At 39.6% G+C, this 17964-nt stretch overlaps 1 protein-coding gene across 1 annotated transcript in view; it reads right to left on the bottom strand.

Moving 5' to 3' along the window:
• The window catches only part of Grx3 (Glutaredoxin 3), a 39459-nt gene that overhangs the window by 10292 nt on the left and 11203 nt on the right, over nucleotides 1-17964 (bottom strand). The window contains exons 5-7 of the mRNA XM_071680690.1: nucleotides 13041-13168; nucleotides 5345-5451; nucleotides 2696-2806 (exon numbers count right to left, since the gene is read on the bottom strand). Coding sequence (XP_071536791.1) covers nucleotides 2696-2806; nucleotides 5345-5451; nucleotides 13041-13168 — 346 coding nt within the window. The remainder of the gene's footprint in view (nucleotides 1-2695; nucleotides 2807-5344; nucleotides 5452-13040; nucleotides 13169-17964) is intronic.

Below are 17964 nucleotides of genomic sequence, written 5' to 3'. Positions count from 1 at the left end.
GTCATGTATAATGCACCAAAACCACAGCCAAAGCCTAAAAAAACCTTTCCTTGATTTTCCCATGACCACTTTATATGCTCTGATTCAGCTCGCTGAGAGCATGTGAACCTCTGTACACTGTATCACCCCAATGAGCACTATCCCATGCATACTTCATACCCTATTGCATATTTAGGCCCTTATCACTCAAAGAATCTTTTACTCCATCCTTCCATCTCATTATAAGTCCCTGTTCCCTCACTTCTAATGGGTATACCCTCAATGTTCAGTGTTGTTAGATTTTTGAACACATTGGTCTCATCTCATGAATCAACTTAAAAAGTATGGAGAAAATGTATGAAACTTTTATAGGTGTACAAGTCCATGTCTTGCTTCAAAACACTAGATAAATGATATCTATGAACTGGACCAAGAAATGTGATTGAATGGAGAGACTGTCATTACAACTACTGGTGTTTTTAACTAATCTGGGTTTGGAAATCACACTGGATTTTTTCCCCTACATTTTTGTGAACCCAAATCAAGCGTCACTTCTAACCCTTCAAAAATGTCTTTCATGTAAAAGAGTAACATAACATTTAAACCATAAAAACTGGTCTCCTAAGTTCATTTTCTACATAAGTATATATGTTATATCTCTACACAATCTTAACAACTGGGTTCTATGGCTAATCCTTTCAGGGATCTCGAAGAACTACCACTTTCTTAACAAATATCTTAAAATAGTAAGAGTTCCTTACTTAGTTCAGAAGTGGTAGAGGATGTGTGGATCAGGTGTTTGCTTTGAAGAATGTATGTGAGAAATACTTAGAAAAGCAAATGGTTTTGTATGTAGCATTTATGGATCTGGAAAAGGCATATGATAAGAGTTGATAGAGATGCTCTGTGGAAAGTATTAAGAAAATATGGTGTGAGAGGCAAGTTGTTAGAAGCAGTGAAAAGTTTTCATCGAGGATGTAAGGCATGTACACGTGTAGGAAGAGAGGAAAGTGATTGCTTCTCAGTGAATGTTGGTTTGCGGCAGGGGTGCGTGATGTCTCCATGGTTGTTTAATTTGTTTATGGATGGGGTTGTTAGGGAGGTGAATGCAAGAGTTTTGGAAAGAGGGGCAAGTATGCAGTCTGTTGGGGATGAGAGAGCTTGGGAAGTGAGTCAGTTGTTGTTCACTGATGATACAGTGCTGGTGGCTGATTCGGGTGAGAAACTGCATAAGCTGGTGACTGAGTTTGGTAAAGTGTGTGAAAGAAGAAAGCTGAGAGTAAATGTGAATAAGAGCAAGGTTATTAGGTACAGTAGGGTTGAGGGACAAGTCAATTGGGAGGTAAGTTTGAATGGAGAAAAACTGGAGGAAGTGAAGTGTTCTAGATATCTGGGAGTGGATTTAGCAGTGGATGGAACCATGGAAGCGGAAGTGAATCATAGGGTGGGGGAGGGGGCAAAAGTTCTGGGAGCGTTGAAAAATGTGTTGAAATCGAGAACGTTATCTTGGAAAGCAAAAATGGGTATGTCTGAAGGAATAGTGGTTCCAACAATGTTATAAGGTTGCAAGGCATGGGCTATAGACAGAGTTGTGCAGAGGAGGGTGGATGTGCTGGAAATGAGATGTTTGAGGACAATGTGAAGTGTGAGGTGGTTTGATCGAGTACGTAATGAAAGGGTAAGAGAGATGTGTGGTAATAAAAAGATTGTGGTTGAGAGAGCAGAAGAGGGTGTTTTGAAATGGTTTGGTCACATGGAGAGAATGAGTGAGGAAAGATTGACAACGAGGATATATGTGTCAGAGGTGGAGGGAACGAGAAGTGGAAGACCAATTGGAGGTGGAAAGATGGAGTGAAAAAGATTTTGAGTGATCGGGGCCTGAATGTGCAGGAGGGTGAAAGGCATGCAAGGAATAGAGTGAAATGGAACGATGTGGTATACTGGGGTCAACATGCTGTCAATGGATTGAACCAGGGCATGTGAAGCGTCTGGGGTAAACCATGGAAAGTTTTGTGGGGCCTGGATGTGGAAAGGGAGCTGTGGTTTCGGTGTATTATACATGACAGCTAGAGACTGAGTGTGAACAAATGTGGCCTTTGTTGTCTTTTCCTAGCGCTACCTCGCGCACACGCAGGGGGGAGAGGGTTGTCATTTCATGTGTTATGGGGTGGCAACAGGAATGAATAAGGGCAGACAGTATGAATTATGTACATGTGTATATATGTATATGTCTGTGTGTGTATATATATGTATACGTTGAGATATATAGGTATGTATATGTGCGTGTGTGGACGTGTATGTGGGTGTGTTGGGCCATTTTTTCGTCTGTTTTCTTGCGCTACCTCGCTAATGCGGGAAACAGCGACAAGTATAATAAATAATATAGTAATAGTTCCTAATTTTTGTTACCCAAATATTCCAGATATTTTGTGCAGAACCCACTTCACTTAATGACCATTTCCATAGTTCTTAAGATTGCTCTGATATGCTATATACCATTACATTTGTTATAAAAATGTTAAATTCAAGATAAATCCAGCCTACCTGCTTATTTAACTGAGCTTGCAACCACAGACTGTTCTTTAAGCCCTGTTTCACTGAATGTTATTCACTAAAATCTCACAATACATTAAATCATTTTTCAAGCTTATTCTTGGTATAGGTACTCATAGAATTACCTTATTTAGTAAAAGAAGAAACAGAGCTATTATCTCACCTTGTCTCATTAAGGATGCCAATCAAAGTTTTTGAAAAGCCACATCTTGGTGCATCTCGATTTCCTTTCATGAAAATCATCAATGGAGCCTTATTAATTAAATTTTTCAACCTGAAAAAAATAGTGGGTGACAAGAAAAAGAATTACAAAGTCTTAAGTCTATTGTATAAAATCTATGTCTGTCAACCTTCAATAAGCAATATTCGATCATCCAGTAGATTGGCTGATGCAACAACTTAACTCATCTGCTCCTATACAACTATATACCACTGAATCCTGTAGTCCCTTTCTCCCACAAACTTGCTTACACTTTCCCTCCACTTTACTTGTAGTGTCCCTCCTTTTTTCTATTTCCTTTCTGTTGCTTTGTATTTATCTTTGTCATCATTTCTGCACTCACTCTCACCACATTGTCATAACATTTTAGAAGTGTATCCTTAATACTTTCAACTGCTCCAGTCTCAATTCTATACCATAAGTAACATCCTCATTTCCCACTCTTTCATCTTTTCGCACTCCATTTCCAAGTTGAATTGCTAAGAAGGAACATGAAGCTGTAACAATATGATTAGAAAATGTAAAACATGCACTACACAGTTTCTTCTTTCTAACCACTAAACAAGTATTCTACAAAATGATAATTACTAACTCAAAGAGACTCCTGATAAGATGGTCCTCATAATTACAATTCTAAGAAGCGTTATTTAACATCTATATTCATGAAGCATGTTATCACTTTACTACTCGAGTTATAAGAAGCTATGTTTAGTACAAAGTCACATTCAGTATAAAAACTATACTATTTCTAACTTCTCTATTTCCTTCATTCATTCATTCACTCATTCTCTTTTCTTATACCCAGCTCTCATTCCTCCTCTCACAAGGTACAATTAGAAACAAGTAAACAATAGCCTCATTTCCAGCCTCATTTTCACAGATCAAAATTAAATGTTGTGCACAGCTGAGCCCCACAGACTATTGCACTATGTACCTTGATCATTTCATATGTCCAATGTTACCAGACTCTACCTGCAAATGGCTACACCACATGAAAAAAATCTCCTTTGGTGACTGTATCACCTACTCAAAAACTAACGTGTCTATTCTTTTCCTTATCAGGTGATATTGGTGGAGGGTGGGGAGAAAGCCTTCTTACTATTCCTTACCTCATTCACTTTGATTGAAAATATCAATGTATGTTAGTTATAAACAAATAACCTAGACATGGGCCTGTGGGCTACCTGTTATCTGCCTTTCCAATGTACTCATGTACACCACTTGTGGCAAGTAGATCCTCTTAACCTACCTTTCTTCCCTTGTCCTCTCCATACATGATCAACCCCTCCACCACTAATAGTCCTCAGGTACTCTTAACCTACCTTTCTTCCCTTGTCCTCTCCATACATGATCAACCCCTCCACCACTAATAGTCCTCAGGTACTTTCAACATGTCCACTCTCTTTCTTTCTTTTGCACTCGGAGCTTAATATTTACAACCATACAATGCTGACAGGACTACTATACTTTAAAACATAAACATCTTTATCCTAGCAGATAGTTTCTGCTCATTCTTTACCGTACCCAAAAGCTTTGCCCTTATGTCCACACGATGACTTTCTTCCACCCCCTTGGTTCCATCTGCTGCCATGTCCACTAACATGTACCTAAAGCAATCGAAGTCCTCCCAATATAACCTCACACTCAAAGAAAAATAAATACCTCTAATGCACCACATTACCTTTATTCAGATTAACTCTCAACTTCCACCTTTTATACACCTTCCTTAACCCAGACACCAACTCCTAATGTTTCTCTTTGCAGTCTGCCACCACAGCCATGTCATTTGCAAACAGCAACTGACTTAGCTCCTTTGTCCATTCATTCCCCATCATTATATAGATATGCCCCTCTCCACAGCCCTCACATTTATTGCTCATATCACAGAGTAAAAGAATGTAATATCAACCAGTACTAGTGAGCAATAGATCTATTTCAATATCATCTGTATAAATGAAAAGATATCTTTTATCTCTCACATTTTATGAATCATTTATATGAGGGAAAGTCTAACCCCATAAAAATATATATGAAATGATGATCCAATACACCTAAATTCTGAAGACAAAGGTTCATGCCATGATATGGTTAAATGGTAGGAAGTTAAAGTGAGTCAAGGATTAATGATATAGAAATAATGCTGCAGTATCAGAAGAGCAATGAAAGGTATACAAGAAGCTGTTGTTCTAAGGAAGATGTAAGAAGTCAGAGGTTTGAAGGACTTTGAACTGAAGGAAGATTCGCACTATCCAGTTATATGAAAATGGGTTTGTAATGCACATGGTGAATGCAAGGAATGAATGTACACTGAGAAGATGGACCAATCAATAAGGTTGGGAGAAGGACTTATGGAACAAAAAAAATAGCAGTCCAGAGTACAATAAATTATGAAAAAACTTTGCAATGGTGTGAACATAAGTGAATCCTTAAGGATGTGAGCTGTAAGAAGATATATATGCAAAGAGCATATTCTGTATCAGCCATCCCACAGGACTATGAGGGACAATGCATTGGATACACATAGACAGATAATATGTCTAGGGTTGAATGGTTTTAGAAACATTCTATATTTGGCCACACAAACTTCCTTACCTATCCTCCAATTTTTGTCTCTTGGGAAGCATTGAGCCCAACTCTCCTGAGGCATCCATTTCCTTAAGAATGTCTAAACCTCCAACTAAGTCCCCATCAATATACAGCTGAAAATAATAAATATATTAATTCACTGAAAGGCTTTAAAATATAATAATTTTCAGCCTATAAGCTGCCAAACATACACAAAATTTAGTCTTAAATGGCAGTCTATAATTTTCAACACTAGAATCTACGTTACTTAAACAATATAGCTGCAACTGTGCTTTCACAAAGCGCACAACTTTTTCTGTTAAGATGAAAGAATTTCTGGATATTACATCAAATTCAGCATAGGTTACCATCATCTCAAATGGAGATCATACAGAAAGGAAAAGACATATTTTTACCCCAACATGAGATCTTCTAGGCTTCTAAGTAACATCAAGTAAAGTGTTCCCTTTGTCATCTCATTTGAGTGTGGCAAAGAGAGAAAGGAGTACAGACTACCACAAGCAGCACAAGCATCTTCACCATCATCAGTATAAATATAATTTCTAGTATTATTAATATAATTTTCTTTCACGTTTGCCATTTCCCGTGCACATGAGATAGTGTTAGGAACAAATGACCAAGCTTTTGAGAAAAAACTTCCATTAGCCTTTTCTGTTCCTTCTTTTGGAAATATACACAAAAGAAAAGGATTTCCCATCCTCTGCTCCCAAGAGCATGATTGGGTAAGAAAGAGGTGTGTTAATAAGAAGAATATGGTTGAGAGAGCCGAAGGAGCTGTGCTTAAATGATTTGGGTACATGGAGGAAATGAGTGAAGAGAGGTTGAAACAGAGGATATGTGTGTCAGAAGTGGATAAGCCTGAACATGCAGAAGGGAGTAAGCTGTGAACAGGATAGCATAAACTGGAGCAATGTCGTATACAGGGAACAAGGTGCTGTCAGTGGACTGAACCAGGGTATATGATGTGACCGAGGGAAACCATGGAAAGGTCTGCGGGACCTGGCTGTAGATAGGGGAAATTGATTTCAGTGTATTACACATGACAGCTAGAAAATGGATGCGAGCCAATGAGACCATTTATTCATCTGTTCCTGGCACTACATCACTAATGAGGGGAAACAGTGTACAAGCATGGAAAAAGAAATAGTGGTAATATTACTATTATTATCAGTTTAGGGGCTAATGGGGAGGTAATAACAAGTAGTGGTGAAGTGAGAAGATGGAGTGAGTATTTTGAAGGTTTGTTGAATGTGTTTGATGATAGCATGGCAGATATAGGGTGTTTTGTTCGAGGTGGTGTGCAATGTGAGAGGATAGGGAAGAATGGTTTGGTAAATAGAGAATAGGTAGTGAAAGCTTTGTGAAAGATGAAAGCCAGCAAGGCGGTGTGTTTGGATGGTATTGCAGTGGAATTTATCAAAAGAGGTGGTGACTGTGTTGTTGACTGGTTGGTAAGGATATTCAAAATATGTATGGTTCATGGTGAAGTGCCTGAGGACTGGTGAAATGCATGCATAGTGCCATCGTAAAAAGGCAAAGGGGATAAAGGTGAGTGTTCAAATTAGAGGTATAAGTTTGTTGACTATTCCTGGGAAATTATATGGGAGAATATTGATTGAGAGAGTAAAGGCATGTACATAGCATCAGATTGGGGAACAGCAGTGTGGTTTCAGAAGTGGTAGAGGATGTGTGGATCAGGTGTTTGCTTTGAAGAATGTATGTGAGAAATACTTAGAAAAACAGATGGATTTGGATGTAGCATTTATGGATCTGGAGAAGGCATATGACAGAGTTGGTAGAGATGCTCTGTGGAAGGTATAAAAAGTATATGGTGTGGGAGGTACGCTACTTGAAGCACTGAAAAGTTTGTATCAAGGATGTAAGGCATGTGTACTAGTAGGAAGAAAGGAAAGTGATTGGTACTCAGTGAATGTCTGTTTGTGTCAGGGGGTGCATGATGTCTCCATGGTTGTTTAATTCGTTTATGGATGTGGTTCTTAGGGAGATGACTCCTAGAGTTTTGGAGAAAAGGGTAAGTATGCAGTCTGTTGTGGATGAAAAGGCTTGGGAAGTGAGTCAGATGTTGTTCGCTGATGATACAGTGCTGATGGCTGATTCGGGAAAAACTGCAGAAGTTAGTGACTGAGTTTGGTAAAGTGTGTGAAAGAAGAAAGCTGAGAGTAAATGTGAATACCAGCAAGTTTATTAGATTCAGTAGGGTTGAGGAACAAATTAATTGGGAGGTAAGTCTGAATAGAGAAAAACTGGAGGAAGTGAAGTGTTTTAGATATCTGGGAGTGGATTTAACAGCGGATGGAACAATGGAAGTGGAAGCGAGTCACAGGGTAGGGGGAGGGGGTGAAGGTTCTGGGAGCATTGAAGAATTGTGGAAGGTGAGAATGTTATCTCGGAGAGCAAAAATGGGCATGATTGAAGGAATAGTGGTTCCAACAATGTTTTATGGTTGCGAGGCATGGACTTTAGAAAGGGTTGTACGAAGGGGGGTGGATGTGTTGGAAATGAGATGTTAGAGGACAATATGTGGTGTGAGGTGGTTTGATCGAGTAAGTAATGAAAGAGTGAGACAGAAGTGTGGTTGAGAGAGCAGAAAACGGTGTATTGAGATGGTTTGGCCACATGGAGAGAATGAGTGAGGAGAGATTGACAATGAGGATATATGTGTCAGAGTTGGAGGGAACTAGGAGATGTGAGAGACCAAATTGGAGGTGGAAGGATGGAGTGAAAAGATTTTGAGCGATTGGGGCCTGAACATACAGAAGGGTGAAAGGCATGCAAGGAATAGAGTGAATTGGAACGATGTGGTATATTGGGGTTGACGTGCTGTCAATGGATTGAACCATGGCATGTGAAGCGTCTAGGATAAACCATGGAAAATTTTGTGTGACCTGGATGTGGAAAGGGAGCTGTGGTTTCAGTGCAGTACACATGACAGCTACAGATTGAGTGTGAACGAATGTGGCCTTTGTTGTCTTTTCCTGGCGCTACCTCACACACTCACAGGGAGAGTGGGGTGCCATTTCATGTGTGGCGGGGTGGCAACAGGAATGGATGGGGACAGCAAGTATGAGTATGTACATGTGTATATATGTACATGTCAATGTATGTATATGTATGTACACGTTGAAATGTATAGGTATGTATATGTGCGTGCGTGGGCGTTTATGGATATACAGGTGTATGTGGGTGGGTTGGGCCATTCTTTCATCTGTTTCCTTGCGCTACCTCGCAAATGCGGGAAACAGCAAATAAGTATAATAAAAGAATGAATATTATTATTTATGTGTCTCCTGCTTCTTGTTCCCTCCACCTCTGACACATATATCTTCTTTGTCAATCTTTCCTGACTCATTCCCTCCATATGTCCAAACCATTTCAACACACCCTCTTCTGCTCTCTCAACCACACACTTTTTATTACCACACATCTCTCGTACCCTTTCATAATTTACTCGATCAAAATACCTCACACCACATGTCCTCAGACATTTCATTTGCAACACATCCACCCTCCTCCATACAACCCTTGCAACCGTATCATATTGCTGGAACTACTATTCCTTCAAACTCTCTGAGGTAATATTCTCTCTTTCCACACACTCTTCATTGCTTCCAGAACCTTTGATCCCTCTCTAACAATACGACTCACTTCTGCTTTCATGGTTTTCTTTGCTGCTAAGTCCACTCCCAATTATCTAATACACTTCTTCCTCCAATTTTTCTCCATCCCAACTAACTTGTCCCTCAACCTTGGTGAACCTAATAAATTTGCTCTTATTCAAATTTACTCTCAACTTTCTCCTTTCACACACTTTTCCAAACTAAGTCACCAACTTCTGCAGTTTCTCACTTGCATCAGCCACCAGTGCTGTATCGTTGGCTAACAACAACTGACTCACTTCCCAGGCCCTCTCATCCCCAACAGACTGCATGTTTGCCACCACTCCAAAACTCTTGCATTTACCTCCCTAACCACTCATCCATAAACAAATTAAACAACCAAAGGGACATCACACACCCCTGCAACAGACCAACCTTCACTGGGTACCAATCACTCTCCTCTCTTCCTACACGTACACATGCCTTACATCCGTGATAAAAACTTCTCACTGCTTCTAGCAGCTTACTGCCCACACCATACACTCTTTAAGAGTAATACCACATACGTTTGTAAATATTAGTTTATGGAGAGGAAAGTACATATTGAAGAGAACTGTCTAGAAAAAAATGAAAAATTATTTATCCTGTCATTCACTGGGCGAAAATTTGTTTTGGGAGAACAATTAAATCTCAGGAGCTAAGGAAGGGTTTTTCATGTTTTTCTGAATAATTAGATAATTATTGGTTTTTGCATTTGGTAAGAAGCTACTGAATACAACTGTGTAAAAGAAATGTATATAAATTACAATTTATGTTACCATTCACTGAACAAGATATGTTTTGAGATGAAAGACTGTCAACCATTCACGTCTCTGCAAAGGCGTCATTCATATATCGTTATTTTTCTTAATATATAATTTATTTCTAGAGCGCGACTTGGTCAAGAATCTACTGAGGAGAACTACGATGAAAAAATATATAATTAATACAATTTACATCATCATTCAAAGAATGTAAAATGAATGTTTTATTTCTTTCTTTCTTTCATACTATTCGCCATTTCCCACATTAGCGAGGTAGCGTTAAGAACAGAGGACTGGGCCTTTGAGGGAATATCCTCATCTGGCCCCCTTCTCTGTTCCTTCTTTGGGGAAAAAAAAAAAAAACAAGAGGGGAGGATTTCCAGCCCCCCACTCCCTTCCCTTTTAGTCGCCTTCTACGACACGCAGGGAATACATGGGAAGTATTCTTTCTCCCCTATCCCCTATCAGGACTATAAGAAAGGAAAGATGGGGTTTTCTGCTACATTTTATAAGTATATATCTATAGATGCATTAGGTAAGAATCTACAGAAGAGAACTGTGTTCAAAGTACTTTTTTTTTTTTTTCTCCCGCGTTTGCGAGGTAGCGCAAGGAAACAGACGAAAGAAATGGCCCAACCCACCCCCATACACATGTATATACATATGTCCACACACGCAAAATATACATACCTACACAGCTTTCCATGGTTTACCCCAGACACTTCACATGCCCTGATTCAATCCACTGACAGCACGTCAACCCTGGTATACCACATCGATCCAATTCACTCTATTCCTTGCCCTCCTTTCACCCTCATGCATGTTCAGGCCCCGATCACACAAAATCTTTTTCACTCCATCTTTCCACCTCCAGTTTGGTCTCCCACTTCTCCTCGCTCCCTCCACCTCCGACACATATATCCTCTTCGTCAATCTTTCCTCACTCATTCTCTCCATGTGCCCAAACCACTTCAAAACACCCTCTTCTGCTCTCTCAACCACGCTCTTTTTATTTCCACACATCTCTCTTACCCTTACGTTACTTACTCGATCAAACCACCTCACACCACACATTGTCCTCAAACATCTCATTTCCAGCACATCCATCCTCTTGCGCACAACTCTATCCATAGCCCACGCCTCGCAACCATACAACATTGTTGGAACCACTATTTCTTCAAACATACCCATATTTGCTTTCCGAGATTATGTTCTCGACTTCCACACATTCTTCAAGGCTCCCAGAATTTTCGCCCCCTCCCCCACCCTATGATCCACTTCCACTTCCATGGTTCCACCCGCTGCCAGATCCACTCCCAGATATCTAAAACACTTCACCTCCTCCAGTTTTTCTCCATTCAAACTTACCTCCCAATTGATTTGACCCTCAACCCTACTGTACCTAATAACCTTGCTCTTATTCACATTTACTCTTAACTTTCTTCTTTCACACACTTTACCAAACTCAGTCACCAGCTTCTGCAGTGTCTCTCCCGAATCAGCCACCAGCGCTGTATCATCAGCGAACAACAACTGACTCACTTCCCAACCTCTCTCATCCCCAACAGACTTCATACTTGCCCCTCTTTCCAAAACTCTTGCATTCACCTCCCTAACAACCCCATCCATAAACAAATCAAACAACCATGGAGACATCACACACCCCTGCCGCAAACCTACATTCACTGAGAACCAATCACTTTCCTCTCTTCCTACACGTACACATGCCTTACATCCTCGATAAAAACTTTTCACTGCTTCTAACAACTTGCCTCCCACACCATATATTCTTAATACCTTCCACAGAGCATCTCTATCAACTCTATCATATGCCTTCTCCAGATCCATAAGTGCTACATACAAATCCATTTGCTTTTCTAAGTATCTCTCACATACATTCTTCAAAGCAAACACCTGATCCACACATCCTCTACCCCTTCTGAAACCACACTGCTCTTCCCCAATCTGATGCTCTGTACATGCCTTCACCCTCTCAATCAATACCCTCCCATATATTTTACCAGGAATACTCAACAAACTTATACCTCTGTAATTTGAGCACTCACTCTTATCCCCTTTGCCTTTGTACGATGGCACTATGCACGCATTCCGCCAATCCTCAGGCACCTCACCATGAGTCATACATACATTAAATAACCTTACCAACCAGTCAATAATACAGTCACCCCCTTTTTTAATAAATTCCACTGCAAATACCATCCAAACCTGCTGCCTTGCCGGCTTTCATCTTCCGCAAAGCTTTTACTACCTCTTCTCTGTTTACCAAATCATTTTCCCTAACCCTCTCACTTTGCACACCACCTCGACCAAAACACCCTATATCTGCCACTCTATCATCAAACACACTCAACAAACCTTCAAAATACTCACTCCATCTCCTTCTCACATCACCACTACTTGTTATCACCTCCCCATTTGCGCCCTTCACTGAAGTTCCCATTTGCTCCCTTGTCTTACGCACTTTATTTACCTCCTTCCAGAACAATTTATCGTTACTTCCTCAAATAAAAGACAAGTTTTGAACCAAACCAAAAGGCAATCAGTTCACTCATTTACCTCTCTCCAAATGCACCCTTGAATTTAGAATTCTGTTTGTTAACATATAATTAGTGCCTAGGGCATGAATCAGTTAAGACTCTACTAAAGAGAAGTCCCAAAAAAATTTATAAATGGAATTTGCTGTCATTCAGTGTAAAATGAACATTTATAGCATAAGTGTGATTGGGACTCTTGAGAAAGGCTAAATAAGGTTTTTGTTTAGTTTTTCTGAATACACAGACAATTATTAGCTAATGCATTAGGTAAGAACCTACTAAAGGTAACTGTGTTGAAAAATACATAAACAATTACAATTTACTTGGTATTCACCAAGTAATGGATGTACATTTTGAACAAAAAGATCATTCACTAACCTATCTGCAAATGCACCACTGATTTTTTTCCTTTTTTTCTTAATATATAATCTATTCTTAACTCGTGAATAACTCAAGAACATACTGAAGATAAGTATTGAAAAATATATGAAAAAATACAGTTTAATAAATCATTCAAATAGTGTAGGAAGAATGTTATGCAGGAGAGTTGATGTGCCAGAATCATGCTTAAGTTCATCTAGTATTTTCATCTTTTCCTGAAAGTCATTGGTAATCCTTTAATCATACATGCCCAGCCTCAAGACTGAAAATGTATCTCTCTGAATGCTGAACACAACAAATGTGATTTAATGGCATGTGAAAAATCAGCAATAAAGTCTGCACAAACCTGAGGATATGTTGGCCAATTAGAATATGTTTTTAGGCCCTGCCGAACTTCTTCATCAGAGAGAATATTAAAACTGGAATAATCAGCCTCATGTTTGCCAAGCAGTTCTATTGTTGTGCGGCTAAATCCTAAGGATAAAAAACAAATATTAATCACATAGTGTTATTCATGACAAATACTAGCTGAAAGGACTAATTTAAGATTCAAATGTAAGAATATGCAATATTAACTAGGATTATTTATTTACATTTCTATTCATTATACTTTGCCGCTGTCTCCCGCATTAGCAAGGTAGCGCAAGGAAACAGACAAAAGAATGGCCCAACCTACCCACATACACATGTATATACATACACATCCACACACGCATATATACATACCTCTACATTTCAATGTATACATATATACACATACACAGACATATACATAAATACACACATACATAATTCATACTTGCTGCCTTTATTCATTCCCATCGCCACACATTAAATGACAACCCCATCCCCCGGAACACGTGTGAGGTAGTGCTAGGAAAAAACAACAAAGGCCACATTTGATCACATACAGTCTCTCGCTGTCATGTATAATGCACCGAAACCACAGCTCCCTTTCCACATCCAGGCCACACAAAACTTTCCATGGTTTACCCCAGACACTTCACATGCCCTGGTTCAATCCAGTGACAGCACGTCAACCCCGGTATACCACATCGTTCCAATTCACTCTATTCCTTGCATGCCTTTCACCTTCCTGCATGTTCAGGCCCCAATCACTCAAAATCTTTTTCACTCCATCCTTCCACCTCCAATTTGGTCTCCCACTTCTCCTCATTCCCTCCACCTCTGACACATATATCCTCTTTGTCAATCTTTCCTCGCTTATTCTCTCCATGCAACCAAACCATTTCAATACACCCTCTTCTGCTCGCTCAACCACACTCTTTTTATTACCACACATCTCTCTTACCCTTTCATTACATACTCGATCAAACCACCTCACACCACATATTGTCCTCAAACATCTCATTTCCAGCACATCCACCCTTGTCTGCACAACCCTATCCATAACCCACACCTTACAACCATATAACATTGTTGGAACCTCTATTCCTTCAAACATACCCATTTTTGCTTTCCGAGATAATTTTCTCGCCTTCCACACATTTTCAACAATCCCAGAACTTTCGCCCCCTTCCCTACCCTGTGACTCACTTCTGCTTCCATGGTTCCATCCGCTGCCAAATCCACTCCCAGATATCTAAAACACTTCACTTCACCCAGTTTTTCTCCATTCAAACTTACCTCCCAATTGACTTGTCCCTCAACCCTACTGTACCTAATAACCTTGCTGTTATTCATTTACTCTCAGCTTTCTTCTTTCACACACTTTACCAAACTGAAACATCAGCTTCTGCAGTGTCTCTCCCGAATCAGCCACCAGTGCTGTATCATCAGCGAACAACAACTGACTCACTTCCCAAGCCCTCTCATCCACAACAGACTGCATACTTGGCCCTCTCTCCAAAACTTTTGCATTCACCTCCCAAACAACCCTATCCATAAACAAATTGAACAACTATGGAGACATCACACATCCCTGTCCCAAACCGACATTCACTGAGAACCAATCACTTTCCTCTCTTCCTACTCATACACATGCCTTACATCCTCGATAAAACTTTTCATTGCTTCCAGCAACTTCCTCCAACACCATATACTCTTAATACCTTCCACAGAGCATCTCTATCAACTCTATCATATGCCTTCTCCAGATCCACAAATGCTACAAACAAATCCATTCGTTTTTCTTAGTATTTCTCGCATGCATTCTTCAAAGCAAATGCCTGATCCACTGAAACCACACTGCTCTTCCCCAATCTGATGTTCTGTACATGCCTTCACCCAATCAATCAATACCCTCCCATTAATTTCCCAGGAATAGTTAACAGACTTATACCTCTGTAATTTGAGCGCTCGCCTTTATCCCCTTTGCCTTTGTACAATGGCACTACACATGCATTCCGCCAATCCTCAGGCACTTCACCATGAGGCATACATACTTTGAATATCCTCACCAACCACTCAACAAAACAGTCACCCACTTTTTTAATTAATTCCACTGCACTACCATCCACACCCGCCACCTTGCCAGCTTACATCTGCAAAGCATTCACTACCTCTTCTCCCTTTAACAAATCATTCTCCCTGACCCTCTCACTTCACACACATTCACTACCTCTTCTCCCTTTAACAAATAATTCTCCCTGACCCTCTCACTTCACACACCACCTCAACCAAAACACCTTATATCTGCCACTCTATCATCTAACACATTCAACAAACCTTCAAAATACTCACTCCATCTCCTTCTCACATCACTACTACTTGTTATTACCACCCCATTAGCCCCATTCACCAATGTTCCCATTTGTTCTCTTGTCTTACGCACTTTATTTACCTCCTTCCAAAACATCTTTTTATTCTCCCTTAAATCTAATGATACTCTCTCACCCCAACTCTCATTTGCCCTCTTTTTTGCCTCTTGCACCTTTCTCTTGACCTCCTGCCTCTTTCTTTTATACATCTCCCAGTCATTTGCACTATTTCCCTGCAGAAATCGCCCAAATGCCTCTCTCTTCTCTTTCACTAATAATCTTACTTCTTCATCCCACTACTCACTACCCTTTCTAATCTGCCCACGCTTCTCATGCCACTAGCATCTTTTGCACAATCCATCACTGCTTCCCTAAATGCATCCCATTCCTCCCCCACTCCCCTTACGTCCTTTACTCTCACCTTTTTCCATTCTGCACTCAGTCTCTCCTGGTACTTCCTCACACAAGTCTTCTTCCCAAGCTCATTCACTCTCACCACTCTCTTCACCCTGACATTCTCTCTTCTTTTCTGAAAACCTCTACAAATCTCACCTTCGCCTCCACAAGATAATGATCAGACATCACTCCATTTGCACCTCTCAGCACATTCACATCCAAAAGTCTCTTTCACGTGCCTATCAATATCCAATAATCCAATAATGCTCTCTGGCCATCTCTCTTACTTACATACATATACTTATGTATATCTCTTTTTAAACCAGGTGTTCCCAATCACCAATCCTTTTTCAGCACTCAAATATACTTAAGGATACTTAACTTATTCATAAATGTACCTGCAGGAAAGGTAAATGTCTTAAGTGTGCTGATAAAGTGTTGATAACTGGGTTACTGTTATATATGGATGATGTAGTGTAACATGAAAATGAGCAAATGAATTACAAGTAACAAGGCTTAAGAACTTCTTTATCAAAGAAATCACAGTACCCTCATTTAAGTGAACTCATACACTAAGTTGATGACTTGCATTCTTCTTCATAGATGCTTTGATATCATTACATCAGTGTCTCCTGCTCTCTTGCAATGCACACCTTGCTGGAGGACTGGTGTAACTTCCCATTAATATATTCTTACCTTCATTTGAATATGTGGTATTCCTGTGGCCAGTTTCCCTTACACCATATAATCATGGTATGAGCCAAATTCAAAAAACTGAATTTTGCTTTCTTATGGGTACTAATAATACTTGATTACTGATAATTGTTTGAATGTTTGCGTATTAAACTTTACACTTCAAAATAAAACGAAAGTGTGCTTAGGCTGGAAAAGCTTTAGTGCATTTTCTTGAAATCTTTATATGTTCTTTTACTTCAATTTGTCTTTGAGCTCTCTCTACCTATTAAACCTTATGAATGGAGATGACAGGACCATTAGGAATCCTTCTTTCTGCTGCAGTGAATCAGTTTCACCTCGCCAAAACACCACCTCTAGTCGTACAGGAAATATATTTTGTCAACCTTTTGTAAAAGGATCCAAAAAACATTTCTTGCCTCTTACCTCACAGCCAACTGGTGGAGCTGGTGACTTGGAAAAATGTCTTGTAAACTAACTATGGGGATTTGAGGATGTAAATACTGGGCTGGCCAGTGTCTGCAATATCTGTGGGACACTGTGGCCAGGTGAATACCGCATAACTTTGCAAAGGATGATTCACAAAAAAAAAGCATTACATCAACTGATCTTAAATAAAGTAAGTAATGACAGATGGGTATGTTACCACAATATATAGCAGAGAAAATGCTAAGCAGAACATATGAAGAAAAGGATGCAGAAACATATGGAGACATATCTCAAGGACAATGGTGATACAAAAAAACTGGGAACCACCTCTATACTAGGGCCCGGTAGAGGAAGTCAGACAGCTCCTTTAATATTTGCACATGAAATCAGGATCCGTTTAAGTAGAGAGAAAACTATGGTACAAAAAGAAAAGATGATTTCCTAAAGTGAATGAGTTATGAAAGTGGAATTGGTGACCAATGAAAATCAGAGGGTGATAGATAAAAAGGAAGAAGCCAATGACAGAGTAAGAAGTTATGCACTGAAAACGTATAGAAATGTGTAAAGAAAAAAACATGAAAATAAATGAGAATAACTAGATAAATAACATGAAAAAGAATAGGATATCTATGGAAGGGCACATGGTAATACTGAATGACATAGTACAAAAATCATAATTAAGGAAACTGCATTATACTTTGTGGTATAGTGTTGTTGGAAATACTCATATTTTTATACAAACAAAGGGCTTCTTATGGACATTTCACCTGAAGCTTTTTATTTACTATTTTGACTATTCCCATTCATACAGATTGAATTGAGTACATGTAGCCTCACTTCCACATACCTTGAACTCCTCTCTCCCTTAAAAGGTACCAATCAAAGGCACTGGTACCCATAATAATGAAAAGGCTGTAGCGAAAAGATCAGATAATGTCACCAAATGATGAAATACCTGTCTCTTAAAGGAAGACATTGCAGGAGTAAGAAAAAATAAGGGATGAAATGTTTCCCTAGCATAGCTGTGGAAAG

The sequence above is a fragment of the Panulirus ornatus genome, chromosome 31 (genome assembly GCF_036320965.1).
Source record: "Panulirus ornatus isolate Po-2019 chromosome 31, ASM3632096v1, whole genome shotgun sequence".
Taxonomy (NCBI): Eukaryota; Metazoa; Arthropoda; class Malacostraca; order Decapoda; family Palinuridae; genus Panulirus; species Panulirus ornatus.
This window is presented reverse-complemented; position numbering and strand designations above follow the sequence as displayed.